The 15,159-nt window shown below is 40.9% G+C and overlaps 1 protein-coding gene across 1 annotated transcript in view; it reads left to right on the forward strand.

The window, feature by feature from the left end:
• Nucleotides 1-14,756, forward strand: part of sorcs3 (sortilin related VPS10 domain containing receptor 3) — a 185,787-nt gene extending 171,031 nt beyond the window's left edge. The window contains exons 22-27 of the mRNA XM_041965059.1: nucleotides 462-574; nucleotides 8,327-8,458; nucleotides 8,593-8,692; nucleotides 11,314-11,419; nucleotides 12,235-12,395; nucleotides 14,698-14,756. Coding sequence (XP_041820993.1) covers nucleotides 462-574; nucleotides 8,327-8,458; nucleotides 8,593-8,692; nucleotides 11,314-11,419; nucleotides 12,235-12,395; nucleotides 14,698-14,756 — 671 coding nt within the window. The remainder of the gene's footprint in view (nucleotides 1-461; nucleotides 575-8,326; nucleotides 8,459-8,592; nucleotides 8,693-11,313; nucleotides 11,420-12,234; nucleotides 12,396-14,697) is intronic.
• The last annotated feature ends 403 nt before the right edge of the window (nucleotides 14,757-15,159 follow it).

Below are 15,159 nucleotides of genomic sequence, written 5' to 3' on the forward strand. Positions count from 1 at the left end.
TATGTTCAAACACTGCAGTCCTATGGAAAGCTGCAAAGTACTTCAAAATACATCATTTTCGTCAGCTGTCATATTCAGACTCCGCCGTGTGTAAATTGTTTCAGAAATAAAACTGCTCCTACTTCAGTAAAATATATCGCATTACTGTTAGACCCTCTAAAGAATATGTCTTCATTTGAAATGAAGTGATCCGGCAGCAAGTATCTGTAAAATGCGATGATTTATTACCAGTGGATGGGCTGGCGTGAAGCTGTGACATTTTCTAATTATCTAGAAGTGCATCTGGTACATTTAGCCAAAGGGAAGTGCAGGGGATATGAGAAACCCTCTTCTTCTTTCATCAAGTGTTAACTACCTGAAACTCAACTTGAGCAAAATGACAGTTGGCACAGCTGCCTGAGAATAATGCCCCCGGATCCCAGTGAATTAATGGCTGATTCTCCCCCGACTCTCCTCGACAGAATTCTTCAAATCTCTACTTTTATCTTTCTCCCCTAATCTGGACGAGTTCAACCCCGACATACCCGAGTGGAGACAGGATGTGGGGAGAGTAATTAAGAAGGCTCTGCTCCAAGTGAGTGATTTTCATTTTCTTTGTCCTTCCCGCTCTCTTCCTCCCATCCTTCTGTCTGTCTTTAGCTCCTTTCCTTTCTGCCTTTTTTTTATCTCCTATGGTCTTTCTCACCCTGCTATTTCTCAATTACTTCCTCTACCCCCATTACCTTTGCTGCCCAGCACTCTGGGCTCACCGGCGCGGAAAAGAAACGCCCTCGGGCCACCCTGTGATTCATCATCCGACAGGTGTGAAGACGCCTCTGCTTTCCGGCTCTCCCAGGACGGCTCCATGAGCGCCGATTCCTTCATTTTAAAAGTCACTAATAAAATGAGCTCAGAACTCTCAGCGTGGGTCTTGTTCGGGACTTACGAGCAACAATATGTGTGACTGTGTGTGAGTGTGTGTGAGCGTACTTGAATGTAGGTGGGGTGTAAGTGCTCTCGGCGTGTGTGGGAAGCTCACCCATCATTGTTTAGTGCTACTCATCTCCCCATTCACAGCTAATGAATGGCCGACAGCATTTGGTTGTGCTGTGCACTTGGCCGTCGTGCCGACATGTTGAGTGTTAGAGCTGCAGGTGGGCGCTTTCGGAGGAGTGTCTAAATAGGTGAAGGGGATCTCATGAATAACCCGGATAACCCAGACTCAGGCCGATGCCTCTGAGCCGATTGATTTCCCTTTTCCTGGACTCTGATGTCACGTCAAGCTCTTCCTGATAATACTGTTTAACTCAAAATGTATCGCTCAAGAACAGAGGTTGTTTCTGTTTGAACTCACTCGACTGAGGATGGAAATTGGTTATTGATGCATTCTCGAGCTGTTACAGTGTACTTCACTAATCACAGGGATTGGCGTGACAGCTGGCATGAGGCGAGTGGTGGTTCAGCCATGGTTACACTCTTTTAGTATGTGGAGGAGATTATGTGCATATGCCTGAAATTTCTATTCTGATTGGGCCTGTATTGTAATCACTGAGTGGAGCTACAGTGCACGGACTGGTGCCAGGAGCTTTTGGTAGGCTGCCAGCTGGTTTATCTGTGTATCTTTATTTTTGTTTGACAGTATGCTACCATTTGTCTCAGGGCTGCATTGGCCAAACTGACGTTCAGTTATGAAGATAAAATCCAGTTATGGTCCACTTGACAGCAGGTTAAAGACAGAAGTGGACTGCCAGCCAGGTAAAGCGGGTAACTGCCAAGGAGCCTGAAGGAGGTTTACTGGTGCATACGTAATGCATGCACTGACTTCAAATCTACTGTTTAGGCCTTTATGGCTCCAATTCATATTTTACTTAGGTGATTCAACATGGTCTATGGTACAATTAATTGTGTGGTTAAATGATAGATTTACATTGATAAGACTGTTTTAAAAAATGCTCATTTCTGTCCATATGTGCATTCAAAGAGTCAATGGTTGCTGTAATTTTTCCTTATGTTTTTACTGGACATAAAGATCTTCCTAGCATGATTTCAGTGGAAGTGATGGGAAGCTAAATCTAGTCCTTGTTCTGTGCAGAAATGGACTCTAAAGTTTATCTAATATGAGGCCTCAGCACTCTGAGTCAAATCAAGTGAATATCTTCCAGTCTTCCAGTCTTTTTAAGATGCATTCCCCCCTTTGTGTTCCCCCAGACAGCCTCCCCTTGCTGAGCTGCAGTGGAGTGACAGGAACACAAAGAGCTTCAGATAAACTTTGGGATGTATTTTTACACTTACACGAGGGCCGTGGGTTTTGTTCTCCATCACTTACATTGAAACTGATTTGGGAACAGATCTCTTCAGGGACAGATTGAACAGGAGGAGTGATTACAGCAAGCAAAACCTGATGTTCATAAAGGCAGCTGACTGCTGTTTGAAGACAGACTCGACATTTGTGAATCCATCCTTTAGGATTGAGTTAGAGGACTGTGAACGCATATATTTTAATGCATCCTGTGCATAGTGCACAGAGAAAGGAAGCCGCGAGGGATCAGTAGTGTCCCACAGGTCACTCCCACTTTGGCCCGAGGCGGGTTAATCTGACCCTGGCTAAAAGACACGACAAAGTCTTCCTGTACGAGCACACATATTAAAAGCTTGAAAGTAAAGTAGCTGCACACTGCATATTGTGAGGCATGTCAAGTTCCCCCTTTAAAAAAGAAAGAAAGAAAACAACTGTCAGGTTCAGCTACCTTTCTCCTGATGTCATCACCTCCTGCTCTTGGCTGCACCGTGTTGACGGCACAGACTTTTTTGCCTGTTGTCTTACGTCGGCATAGCTTATTTACTGAGGAGCAACTCTAATGTACAAGAATCAAAAATAAGAATTTGTGAGTTGATAAAAATGATCGGAAACAATAGTCTTGTTTCTGACCTGACCTGGCTTTTATTCTCTCACACCCAGCTTGTCTGTTAGTGGATGAAGACAACTGCTATTTTATAGGGAAAACACCAATGTACTGAGATCAGTTCATTCAGGTTGTCTAAACAGGTACATGCAGTCTCAGTGCTACAATACACATTTGAGGGATCTACCAGTGATCATAAAACTGATAATACAACCCTTAAGCATGCTTACAGAGTCTCCTTTGAAGTGAAGTATTAAAATGGAACAGTGCATGACAGTGGTGACAGTTCCAATATGTGCTGTTTTTTTTATTAAATGAGATTACACTTGGGGCTGATGTGTCACTTGTTTGTACCTATCTTTTCACTTTATCCCGTTAGAATCTCCCGTCAGCCGCTACCCATATGTAAGGGAGGTAGATCTGTTTATGAGGCTGGAGCTGACACAAAGTTCATTCCCAGACAAACACATTGTCCAAGTGGTGACAGGAAGGGTTATTTTTCCTCTATTTTGTTATGGTTGAGAACTCTTGCTTGAGACAGAGGCCAGCTCAGAACTGATGGCTTTTCAACATAGTAAACAACTCCCCAACAATAAAACAGGAGATGAGAGAGGGAACAACTTGCAATTAAAGTCAAGGTCCATTTAACTGAGGTGCCGTGCCGTGTAGCCCTGTTGCTGAATCTTTCAAGTCATGACTTTGCACTTTTCACCTGGGCTCATTTCGATGCTATTGCCTCTTCTTGTCCTGAATGCACATTCAGTGATGGAGGTTATTTCATTCCACTCTGTCTATCTTCAGCCACCTCCCTCTCACATTCCCTTAACGTTTCTCAGTTCAAACTCATACAGTTTACAATGTTCATACTCCTCCATAGCTTTCCTTGAAGGTTAATGCAAGCTATCAAGCGATCATCTGCTTATTGCTTCCCCAAAGGCACCAAAGTACTTTTCTCATCCAACTGATGCATGGTAAATCATGCACAGTAATGTGCTATTTTCATCTTTTCACTGTCTCAATTCAACAATTATAGTGTTGATAATGAACTTGCTCTTAAATGGCTAGAATGTATGTCAGGTTATAGGAGATCCCCCTAACATGAATTGAAGTACAATCAGGAGTTCCATTAAAATCAGGGCTAATTTTGTAAGTACTTAGGCTGGAGTTAGCATTAGCATTGGTTTAAGTGATCCATGAGCAGACACAGTGAGCAGACATGTATATTACATACCCTGGTGGGGGGAGCGACACATTAGTTTAACATTTTTGTAGCAACACTCTCAGCATGACTTAGGGAATGAGGGTGTCGTCAGTTGGTCACTCTGTCCACCGTTTTAGCCCAGACTGAAAGACCTTAACTTTTGTTTAATGAATTGTCATGAAGTTTTGGTACGTACAGTCACGGTCCCCAGAGGATGAATCCTACTGGACGATCCCCTGGCATTTACTTTCATGCCAACATGAGGTCATGTCAGCATTTTTGAATATCTCAACAACCTTTTAATGGATTGCCATGAAATTTCCTGTAGATATTCAAGCGCCCCTGTGGATGAATCCTATTGACTCGGAATCAGAACTGAGTTTTTTGTCAAGTAGGTTTTCAGTTACAAGGAAATTGCCTTGAAATATTGGTGCAAAGCAATAAACATAATACAAAAAAATATAAAATAAAGATGGAAGCACTACAAGTCAAGAAACAGTTAGAGAAAAGGAAAAATAGACAGGAACATGAAAAAAATGTTTACATATTAAACAATATGAGCAACTTAACCATTTATTAAATTAAAGAGTTGTACAATTTTGTGCAGGAATGTAAAAAATCTTCAACCAGGGAATGTGCACATATTCACAATGTGAATATTTGCAATGTGTAAGATAGATTAACAGCATGTAAGTTTCCGATTATACAGGGAAATAGAACATGTTAACATGGTGAATGGAGTTTAATGAATTATGGTTCATGTACTCCTGTTTCCCAAACAATGCATTGTAATAGTTTTTGTGATCCCTTACCTTTTCATCTAGGGCCGTTATCAAATTTGATCATCAAATCAAATGTTGGTTTATGACCATCAGCCTTATCTGTGTATTATTTGTAGTGCTAATTTGCAAATATCAGCACGCTCACATGCTAAATGGAGATAATGACCATGGTAAATATTTCACTTGCAAAATATTCACATGTTAACACTGTTATTGTGAGCATGCTAGCATTTAGCCACTATGTCGCTACAATGGTCTTAGATTTTTGGACAGTAAATTGAGCAGGAGCAGTGCATTACTCGGGTGAAGTGGTGTCTAAATATCATATGCAGTTGCTGAGCAACATCTCAAGTGGTTCATCCATATTAAATTTATACTCAAACATACAAAAGCAAAACTGAGTTGCACATGCAAAAACACTGTATATACTGTATCTGTAGGAGCGTAGTACCTTTAGTTTGCATGTGTACGGTTTCATTTCTGTGCCGAGAGCCTACAGCTTATCTTCTTCAAATAAACTTGCGAAACATTGCACTGTGGAATCTTTGTATCAGACTCAATTGAGCCAGGCTTCCCTGCAGCAAGCAACCTGGCCTTCATCTTTGAGTGTCTCACCTCTCTTTCAGTTTGCCGTCCGAGTCTGCTTTTTGTATCAACCAGTACATTTGCAGAGCATCAAAAGGGAGCACTCCAAAGCAGCCACCCAGCTTTTTAAACTAATGACAGATTGCAATGAGAACAAACATGGTCAAAGCGTATTGATTTTTTTTTCAGGGGCTATTGCCTCTTCTGTCATCCTATTCACTTTATCTCCCCCTCGGCCGCCCCTCCCCTCATTGCAAGTCATGCCCACGGTTATCATTTGTCCACTGCTTTGGTACTCAAATAGTGATTTCTGTGCTTGATAATTGATGTGCTTTGGCTACCCAATCCATTGTCCGCCCAGGCCACTGAGAAAGCATAAAAACATCAGAGGCTCTGAAATGAAGAGTGATCACCAGCCAGGCTTGCTTGTATAAACTGGTTAAGAGCTAAGGGCTTATAAATTGCTTTTCTGGAAACAAGACCAGAAACAGTTGTTTGGCTTCACCTTTTTATCAGCAGAAAAAATCAGCCTTTGACATCCCCGGAAACGCAGACGAAGTCCAAAAGCTTCAACCAAATTGTTTGGTTTCACCTTTTGTTTGTTTCAAATGAACTAGCTGTATGCCTGAAGGCAGTCTGGACCTTGACATACAAGTATTGTAACCTCTCCATACGTCGCTGTCCTGCCAGAACCACATATCTCCAAAATGTAAACGATTCGTAAGCTACGAACAACTTGCACTTGCGAAAGTATTTTCAAGCTAATCAAAAGTGTTAATGGTTTAATTAGCTCATGAACAAGGGTAATTTTCTAACCCAGAATAATAACTCATCACAACATACTCCCAAGAGATCCGGCTTGAAAAAGTAGGGTCCTACATTTGTCAGCCAGACGTAAAGGTCATTTTGCATTCAACACTCTGTCTCCTTGTATCTCTCACTCTGTTGCTATTTGGGTGTTTCACCCTTTCTTTCTGTGCGTCTCTCTTCGCCTCCCTCTCTCCATCTCTACCTCTGCTTTTGTCTGCCTCAAAGAGAGGAAGAGAGAGGGAAAACAGTTACCAGAATGTGCGAGTGCAGGTTAAAACACTAATACTCTGGTGAACGCTGAGTCTCTGTAAGATACTAAAATTGACTTCAGTCAGATATGCAGTAGTTCATATTTATTTTTATAACCTTTATTATATTTCACTGATTTACAGTATTTACTAAAAAGGTTTTTACCTCATTTGAGTGTTTCAATCTTCAGAAAGTCAAATCAAAAACAGGTGGGAGCTGTCTAATTATCTAATTCTGTATGATACAGTGATCCAGGTGGCTTTCCTGCACATTGTTTCTACTGCTACAAATTAGTAGTGAATTTGTAGTTCATCCAGTTGAACTAGTGCATTTTTTCAAATTTCACACTGACAAATTCAAATAAAACTAATAAACCGCAGCCCTCCAACCAACCATACAAACAACTCAAACTAAAATAATCTTTGCTATAGTATAATATTAATATTGCCTCAGGGACCTCCAACTATGATTTAACTATAATTTAAAATATAAAAAAAAAGCAGCCAAAATACAATTAAATAAATTAAAACATTTTTGTTTTGTTTTTTGGCATTTACTCATAATGGATTTAACGTTCAACAACAAAAAAACACATGGCATACCTTAGTAAAAGAAAGTGAAAAGACAAATTACAGGTAGCTTAACATCAGTGCATCACAGCTCTGTGAAGAAAACCTGCTGCTTGAAGATGCTCACTGACGTCTGAACTGTTGCTTTCTAGCTTAAGTGCTGAGTGTATGAAACCACTCAGCCTCCAGCAGGGACTCACGGGCAGGCTATTTTTATATCTCCACTGAGAGCTTGAGTACATAATTAAGTTCTCTCTTAAGATTAAAAAGTAACTCTTGATGGAACATTACACTGAATCCTGCAGTTTCTGAACACGTATAGATCTGCATCTTGCATTTGAATGTGAAGCACATGAGTTTACTTGGAATGAAATGAGCTTTCTGATTGAAGCTGTCTACCACTGCATTACCGCAATGCATAGATTCATCCTTGGCAGTTTGGGAACAGTCGTTATACTTAAACTTACCAATGCCTAACTACGGTTTTGTTGCCATGGGCAGTGGTCCCCAACCTTTTCTGTACCATGGCCCAGTTTAATGTCTGACAATATTTTCACAGCCTAGTCTAAAGGTGTAGCAGATAAAAACAAAATAAAATGATAAGATCGGCATTAAAAACTGTGGTATTTTCTCTTTAATAATAATAATAACAATAATAATGAACGTAAATCCACTTTTTAATCATGTCAAGAGGACCTGGCTGCAGACTGGCACTGTCAGGCACCACCTGTTTTTCAAATTAAGTGAAAAAACAAAATAATGGAAATTATTTTTTCCTTCTGTGTGGCCCAGTACCAAATGACCCACGGCCCACGGGTTGGGGATCAATGGCCATGGGGATTGACTACAGCAACCACATAGCAAGGGAGCAAAGTCTGACAGCTAGTTCAGATAGTCAACTCAAGCTACAGTCTTCTCACTGCAACATGCCTTCTATCCATACGCTGCTTTGCTTATGGCAGCGTGCTTGGGTCTACGTTCCTCTAGTGGGGAGGTCGTTGTCATCACTCCTCACTTCCTGCCGTGGTGATCCCTGCGCTTCCCTGTGGGGCGTGACGGGGTCAGAGCCTCGTCGAAAGTACATATATTACATTGAGAAAATAATCTGTTCCATGCGAGTTGGCTGACTGGCATGATGTCTGTGCATGATTTCAGGGCCACAGAACAAAGTGACATTCTTAACTGATGATGATGCTACCTGTAATAATCACTGTCACCGCTAACAAAGCATATTTCTGCTCTGCACAGGTGTCTGACTTCCCGGACGAGCAGCTCTTAGTAGCTGTGTTCCCCGGAGTTCCAACAGCCGCTGAGCTCTTCCTGTTACCTCACAAGAACCAATCAGCGGGCAAGAAAAAGAGTGAGGAGGAGCTGGAGCAGGTGTGGGCAACCGTGTTTGGGATTATATCACAAATTGTTGAAATCCTATCAAATAAATGGCTTTATTTTTTTAAAAAATGTTGACTTCAACCGCTCTTGCCATGTTAAAACACCATGTTATTTGTGTTTAACAGGTATCTGACATAATTGTGAGCGCGCTGAACCAAAATTTGGTGGAGTTTGAGCTCAAGCCGGGTGTGAGGGTGATTGTGTACAACACACAGTTAACGCTGGGTAAGAAACGTTTGCTGCTTTCAACGCCGCCATTCATTCATTCAACTGTAATATTAACATGCAATAGTAATTTAATAATGCCATGGCATTTTCTGTTTTTCATTTTGATGTGCCAAGAAATGGAACTGTAATAACCATGTTGTGACAACAAGGATTTTTCTTTGGTCCACCAATTAAAATTCCTGTCAGTCTGCCTCCATCCCAGGCAAAAGAACACAGGGGAGTATGGGTGGGGTGTGATTTTAAGTGGAGCTCCTTGAGACGAGGCGTCTTTTATGCCTGCCATCAAAAGCTGAACATCTGTTCTATTTCTTTTATAGCCATCCAACCACAAAATGAGTGTTACACTGAGTATAATTATGTTGATTATTTAGTCCTTGAGAAAGAACACTGTACAATTTAAGGGCATTAGCAGAATTCAGAATTGCTGGAAGAGTCAACAACGCCGTTCAGTTCTTAACTGCTGGGAAAGAGAAGGTTGGTTGACATTTGAGAAATTCAAGCGTTCTCCTGCCAAAAAAACAAATTGCTGTGATTCGTGCTGCTTTCATGGAGGCACACTGACTCTAAATAATGTGGATGGTCTGGAAAAAGCTACTTTTTGTTGTCTTAGCTTGACGTGGTAGACCTCCACAACTCCTGTGGCCCACTGCTGGACAGATCTTACATTGTATTCATCGCTTGGCTGGTTTCATTAGGCGCACCGTCTCTGGAGGCACACAGCCATGAGTTGTCTGCAGCTCAAAGTGCCAGGTATTAACAGCCTGGCATGTGCTGCTCTGTGACGTTTTGTGGTGTGCTGCACTCTAATGACATTGGAGGCATACCCAGCTGGATCCCTCCTTATATTTCACCTCCCAAGAAAAGGTCTAAAAAGCCTTCGAGCTGCTTGAGAAAGGTCAGCAGCAAACGCACTGCTGTCCCTGAGCTGAAGGGCCAGCGAGTAATACAGTAACATTGGGAACTGCAGTGTGATTGGTGCAGTGACAGCCATTGATACACTTGTCACGACAATGATAGAAATGTAAGGTGGAGGCCTTATGAGTGAAACCATGTACTGTGACATTAATCACGTTAAGCACTTGTTTGGTTGGGTTCGTGTTGCTTGTTTGCAACGTAAGTGCATTTAACCGTTTCAAATCCGTGAAATGTAGGAATTACCTGCTGCTGTCACCTTCCTTGCCCAGCAATGGAAACAGCAATTTCACGCTACCACAACTTATGACATTTGAGATATTAAAAATAAGAGCATCATCTCACAGTGCACATTGTCGTGTATATATACAGTACTCTCATAATCAGCAGCGGAATTCATTTCGTGGTGAATAAACATGGTTTTTATGGCATTTCAGAAGCAGAATGGGGATGCGACTGTACAGTCAGGCAAATGAGAAAGATGCGGTGCTATTTGAATGCTGATAGAAACCAGTGACAAAGAAATATCTCTAACACCACTTTCTGCTAAACAGTGCTTATAGTATACAAATATATATATGTATATAAGTTTAATTAATCGAAAGGAGTAGTCCAGATTAAAGATACTCTGTGTAGCTGAGACCACTAGTAGCTCAAAGGAGCAATGTTGTTAGATCCTGTTTTTATTGTATATGCAGGATACACATTTCTGCCACCTGTTCTGCACTCCTCTGCTAATCAACAGAGCAGCATACGAAGAAGCATGGCAAAGGGACAGTGCACAGCAATCAGCATCCTTATGATGCCATCAGATTTAGCCAAATGCCAAACTCCTGAAACAGTTATACTGTGTACAAGTTTACTTTATATTATATTAAATGTAATCCTTCTCAGCTTTATTTTATTTTTTTGCATTATTTGTCTTGATATATAATAGGGACAGTGCACATAAACATCATTAAGATGTTAATGTACCAGATGTAGCCAGATGCTGCACCTCTGAAAACACTATATAGAGTTTCCAACAACTTCCAACAAAGTGGCTATAATCGATTAATATCCAATATTCAGTAGCGATGTGTCAGGTGACACTGTGAAAACAATATGACAGCGGCCACCCGTGGTGATGAAACTGCAGCTCGAGCTTTAAAGTGACTTTCAGCTCATTGTTTAGCTGTCCAGCTCCAAACCTCACTGTTCTGATTCACTCTCACTGTTGTGTAGCTTGTTTTCAACTGCAGCAGGCAGCTATAAACCCCCCCCTGCTCTACCCCAGCAGTCAGACAGACAGCGCTAGAGACAAGCTGGTGAACACAGTGGAGCATTTAGGAGCTAAAGAGCCAGGAGCTGGTGGAGACCGAAGACTTCCATTCGTCAGACACAAACTACTCCAAAGAGTGATTCTGTGAGATTTGGAAATAAGCAACCCGTTTGCGAACAAGTCCACCATATCAACTTAAAAGGCGATGATGCGTCTGTGTTGTGTTAAACGTGTTTGGGCTGCCCCCAAGTGGCCAAAAAATCAGTTGTCGCAAGCTTTACTTAACTTATTTTATTTTTCCATGAGGGATGGTTTACATTAATTGACATCAATTTGTAAATGTGCCAGATTTACCCGTAGGTTTACACAAACGTTTAAAACAAACAACATTTAAGTGCATGTAACAATAGCAGACTCTTCCCTGTCCTCTCTCCTGCTCCCACAGCACCGCTGGTGGACTCCAACCCCAGACACAGCAGTTCAGCCATGCTAATGCTCCTATCAGTGGTGTTCTTGGGCCTAGCAGTCTTCCTCATCTACAAATTCAAGAGGTACTCATGTTTGTGATTACTTCCACCTGCTGCACATACAGCGTGATCATATCAAGCCCTAGTATATATATCTATTACCAAATTATCCATTATTGATGAAAACAGATGAGCCCAGACCGTGCTCACCAGTCAATCACAGCCATGTTTGTAAATTTCATTTGATACGTCCCCCTAGAGGTTGTAAATCCTTCTAGCAGGATTCCAGCGAGGCACACACACCAATCGGCGATAAAATGCAGAGAAAACGACCATTAAATGGTTTAATATGCGGTTGCTGTGCCTCGGTTGTTATTTGCTGAATACATTATTCATACTCAAAATTATTCTCTTGAAAAGTCGGAGGGAAATGGAAAAGCTGTCATTAATTATGGATATGCAATTTTTCCCATTAGTCTAAAGAGGATGCATTTTTCAAGAAATCTCACAGTTGACAAAACAGAGCAATTAATAACCGAAATGAGCAGTAATTAGAAATAAATTGGATAGTGACTAAATAAAGATGTACTGTATATAATGTGTTATACGTATGCAGATGGGAAAAGATGCCAATGTTACTGTAATTTTTCTATAAATTAGTTACTGAGGTATAATCATAGTCAAGTCTGAAAGTTTTCTTTGAGGTTAGAGACATTTAGGGCTTTTAGGAAACTTTGTCATCTCTCTGTCAGAGATGTGAAAATAATGACTTACGACAACAAACATTTCCCTTTTACTCTACGACGGAATGGAGAACGTTTCACTGAGAAAGGAAATGCCACGGGCTGCTTTTCTTTTCTGAGACTCATTCATCAACCTCTTCTTGTGTAAATGGTTAGAAAAATACCTTGGATCAACATATACGCCGAGGTGAACCAGGAGAAGGAGCAGGAGATGATTGGTTCGGTGGGCCAAGGCGACAGCACGCCTAAAATCACTCTGAGTGAGTTCTCCACATCCAAAGAACTCATGGAGAAGGAGCTGGATGCCAGGGTCAAAAGTAAGTGACGAGCTCTCGTATTCAGGCATTTCACGCATGAATCTGTCAAAATGATTACCTGCTCACTGCTTATATTTAAGACAATTCCTTAAAAGAGATGTTGGTCTCCTGGTCTGACACAGGATTTGTTTGTTTGGCTTTGAGGGAGAAGTCAACATGGTAATACACAGAATAAATGTGTGCAGATTGACCCCTTAGGCATAGTTAAGTTATTGAATTTGAATTATTTTTTAAACATGACTTAGTCTCCTTTTAGTATCTTTAATTATTCAGAGAGGAAGAAAGCAGAGGGAGCCGCAGAGTAGAGACGGTCCTGGAAGGGTTTTAACATCGTAAAGAATAGATTCCAGCAAGGCTTGCAGTGCTGAGAGCAATGAATAATTAATAAAACTAACATGTTTAAGCATGCGGCCCTAGGATTGGATCGGCCAGCAGGAGCAGAGGCAGCAGCCTTAATCACTTAACTATTTGGTCCCAATATGACTTGTTATAATAAGAATATTTCAGTCCAGCACAAAAACAGCAGGTTGTCAAAAGCAAATTTGCTGAATATGTCTTACTCTGACCCTATATGATGTGCAGATTATGTTTGGCAGCTTTACCAACAGAAAGCAGTACAGGTCATGTGGCAAGTGCAGTTACTGGATTCATTAGGCTCTGAGATATCTTACAAGACTAACAATGCTCCTGCAGATTCCCAGGATTGGAGAGCTAGCTGATTCAGAGCCGGGTGTTAAAATTCACAATGACTGTAGCGAGCAGAGACAAGTCAGATGCTTGTGGACACCACCAAGAACTAAGGGCATCAGTATTCTGCTGGATTTCCGGCCGAATATTTTTATTCAGGTCAATGTCGATTTTAGCCTGTAATCCTCCGCAGAGTAGATTCAGTCATTTATAAAACCATAAAGCAGCTGGACGTGGTGGTCTTGGCTCATACTGACCAGGAAAATATAATAACAGACCAGACAGCTATCCTGACAAGATAAGAAATAATGTACACTAACAGAGTTTAACTTTTCAGTAATGATATAGTTGTAAAAATACACGGGAAGAACATAGAAAGTATCATGGAATTGTTTTAGCAAAATTGTTCTCACCAGCTTTAGGATAAAAGACCATTAGTAGAAATGTTGTCATGAGCGTGCACGTGTGGAGCCGCACCCATAGTACACATTCTTGGGTTTCATCTATTCCGCTGATTGACAGCTGGAGGCAGAAACAGTGATGCATCACAGGACACACGCAATGCATTTTAGTGAGCAACACTGAATGCAAACATAGCTTTTGTTTGTTTGCTAGAAAACTCCACGAGGCACCTTCAAGGGCAGAGCTGACGCAACTAGTCAATCGGTTAGTTGACTGACAGAAGGTGGAAAAAAAAAAATCCATTCAATTCTAATCAGTGAAGTATGTCTTAAAGCCAAACGAATACCAAACATTCTCTGAATTCAAGCCTCCAAGTGTTGAGGATTTCCTGCTTTTGCTGATCAAACAAAAGCAATTTAAATGAGTCCACTTGGGAATTCGAATGTTGTCTCCATTTTCTGACATTTCATAGGCCAAATGATCAATTGATTAACGGAGAAAATAATTCCATAATGAAAATGTTAATTAGTTGAAGCCCCAGAAGGCGTACAGTACAGTGATTTAGCATTGATGGAGATGGAGTTGAAAAGGAGCGGTCGAAGGGAGTGCAGGAGATGCAGCTGCATCAAGTATATGCTGAGGATGTCTTTCGTCCTTAATATGTGGCCTTCATTAGACCCTCCCTGCCTGATGAAGGCCCACATCTTTCAAATTTGTCATCCTCAGTTTGTCATGCAGCCTTTCTATTACATATTTGTAGTGTCCAAATGACATGATGGTTCCACAGGCTGAGTAATGCTCAGTGTGGTTCCCCTTTAATTCATGCATTGATTGTTGTGCTCCATGTTGCAGGATTTGACTGACTGGACAGTCACTGGACTGTACATTAACCGCCTTTCTCTTTTCTCTTAGTAACATTCATCAAAGAAATAACACTTTCCAAATTTAACCTTCGTGTTTAGTGTCAATTTAGTGTCATTCTGTATGATTTCTTCGAGTATCATAATAAAAAGCCAAATTTGCGTCATTTTCTAGTTTCCATGCTTTTTAACGGCTTCAGAGCGCTTGATAAAGCACCACACTGGAATTTAAATAATTAACATGAGGTGTCAAAGTCAAAGAAGCTATTTGTTTTGCAGGCATTAAAGCGCCAAACTAACTATCTTTGTTCTTGGCTTCTTTTTCTTCTTTTGTTTCATTTACTTCTGCCCAGGGGGAATTGGAAATGCCTGCGAGAGCACAAGGGAGATTCCAAACTGTACTAGCGTGTAAGGCCGGGGAGCAGCAGCTCATGTACAGAGAGAAGTATTACAGTGTCGGGGGTTCTCTTTTTCTGTTTTGTAATTCTCAACACAACTGATGTTAATAGTTTTCTAAGGGACCTCATTTATACAGAATTGCATGGATGCCTCGTTCAACAACATCCATGCAGCAAATGTCAATTTACTCAATGAGATCATTGTAATTACTGGCAAAACTTATCAGTTTTGTGGATGTATAAGCTACATAACAACATTCATTTGCAGAGTGAAATATCTTTCGTCAAAACATATGAAGAGTTATGTAAATTTCCTAAGGAGTTTGCTTTGAAAATCATTTCTGCCTATATATAGACTATAATGTCTGAGTCTTCAAACAAACAGGGAATATTATTGAAATGTACAATATTATCATT

This window comes from Chelmon rostratus, chromosome 3 (assembly GCF_017976325.1).
Source record: "Chelmon rostratus isolate fCheRos1 chromosome 3, fCheRos1.pri, whole genome shotgun sequence".
Taxonomy (NCBI): domain Eukaryota; kingdom Metazoa; phylum Chordata; class Actinopteri; order Chaetodontiformes; family Chaetodontidae; genus Chelmon; species Chelmon rostratus.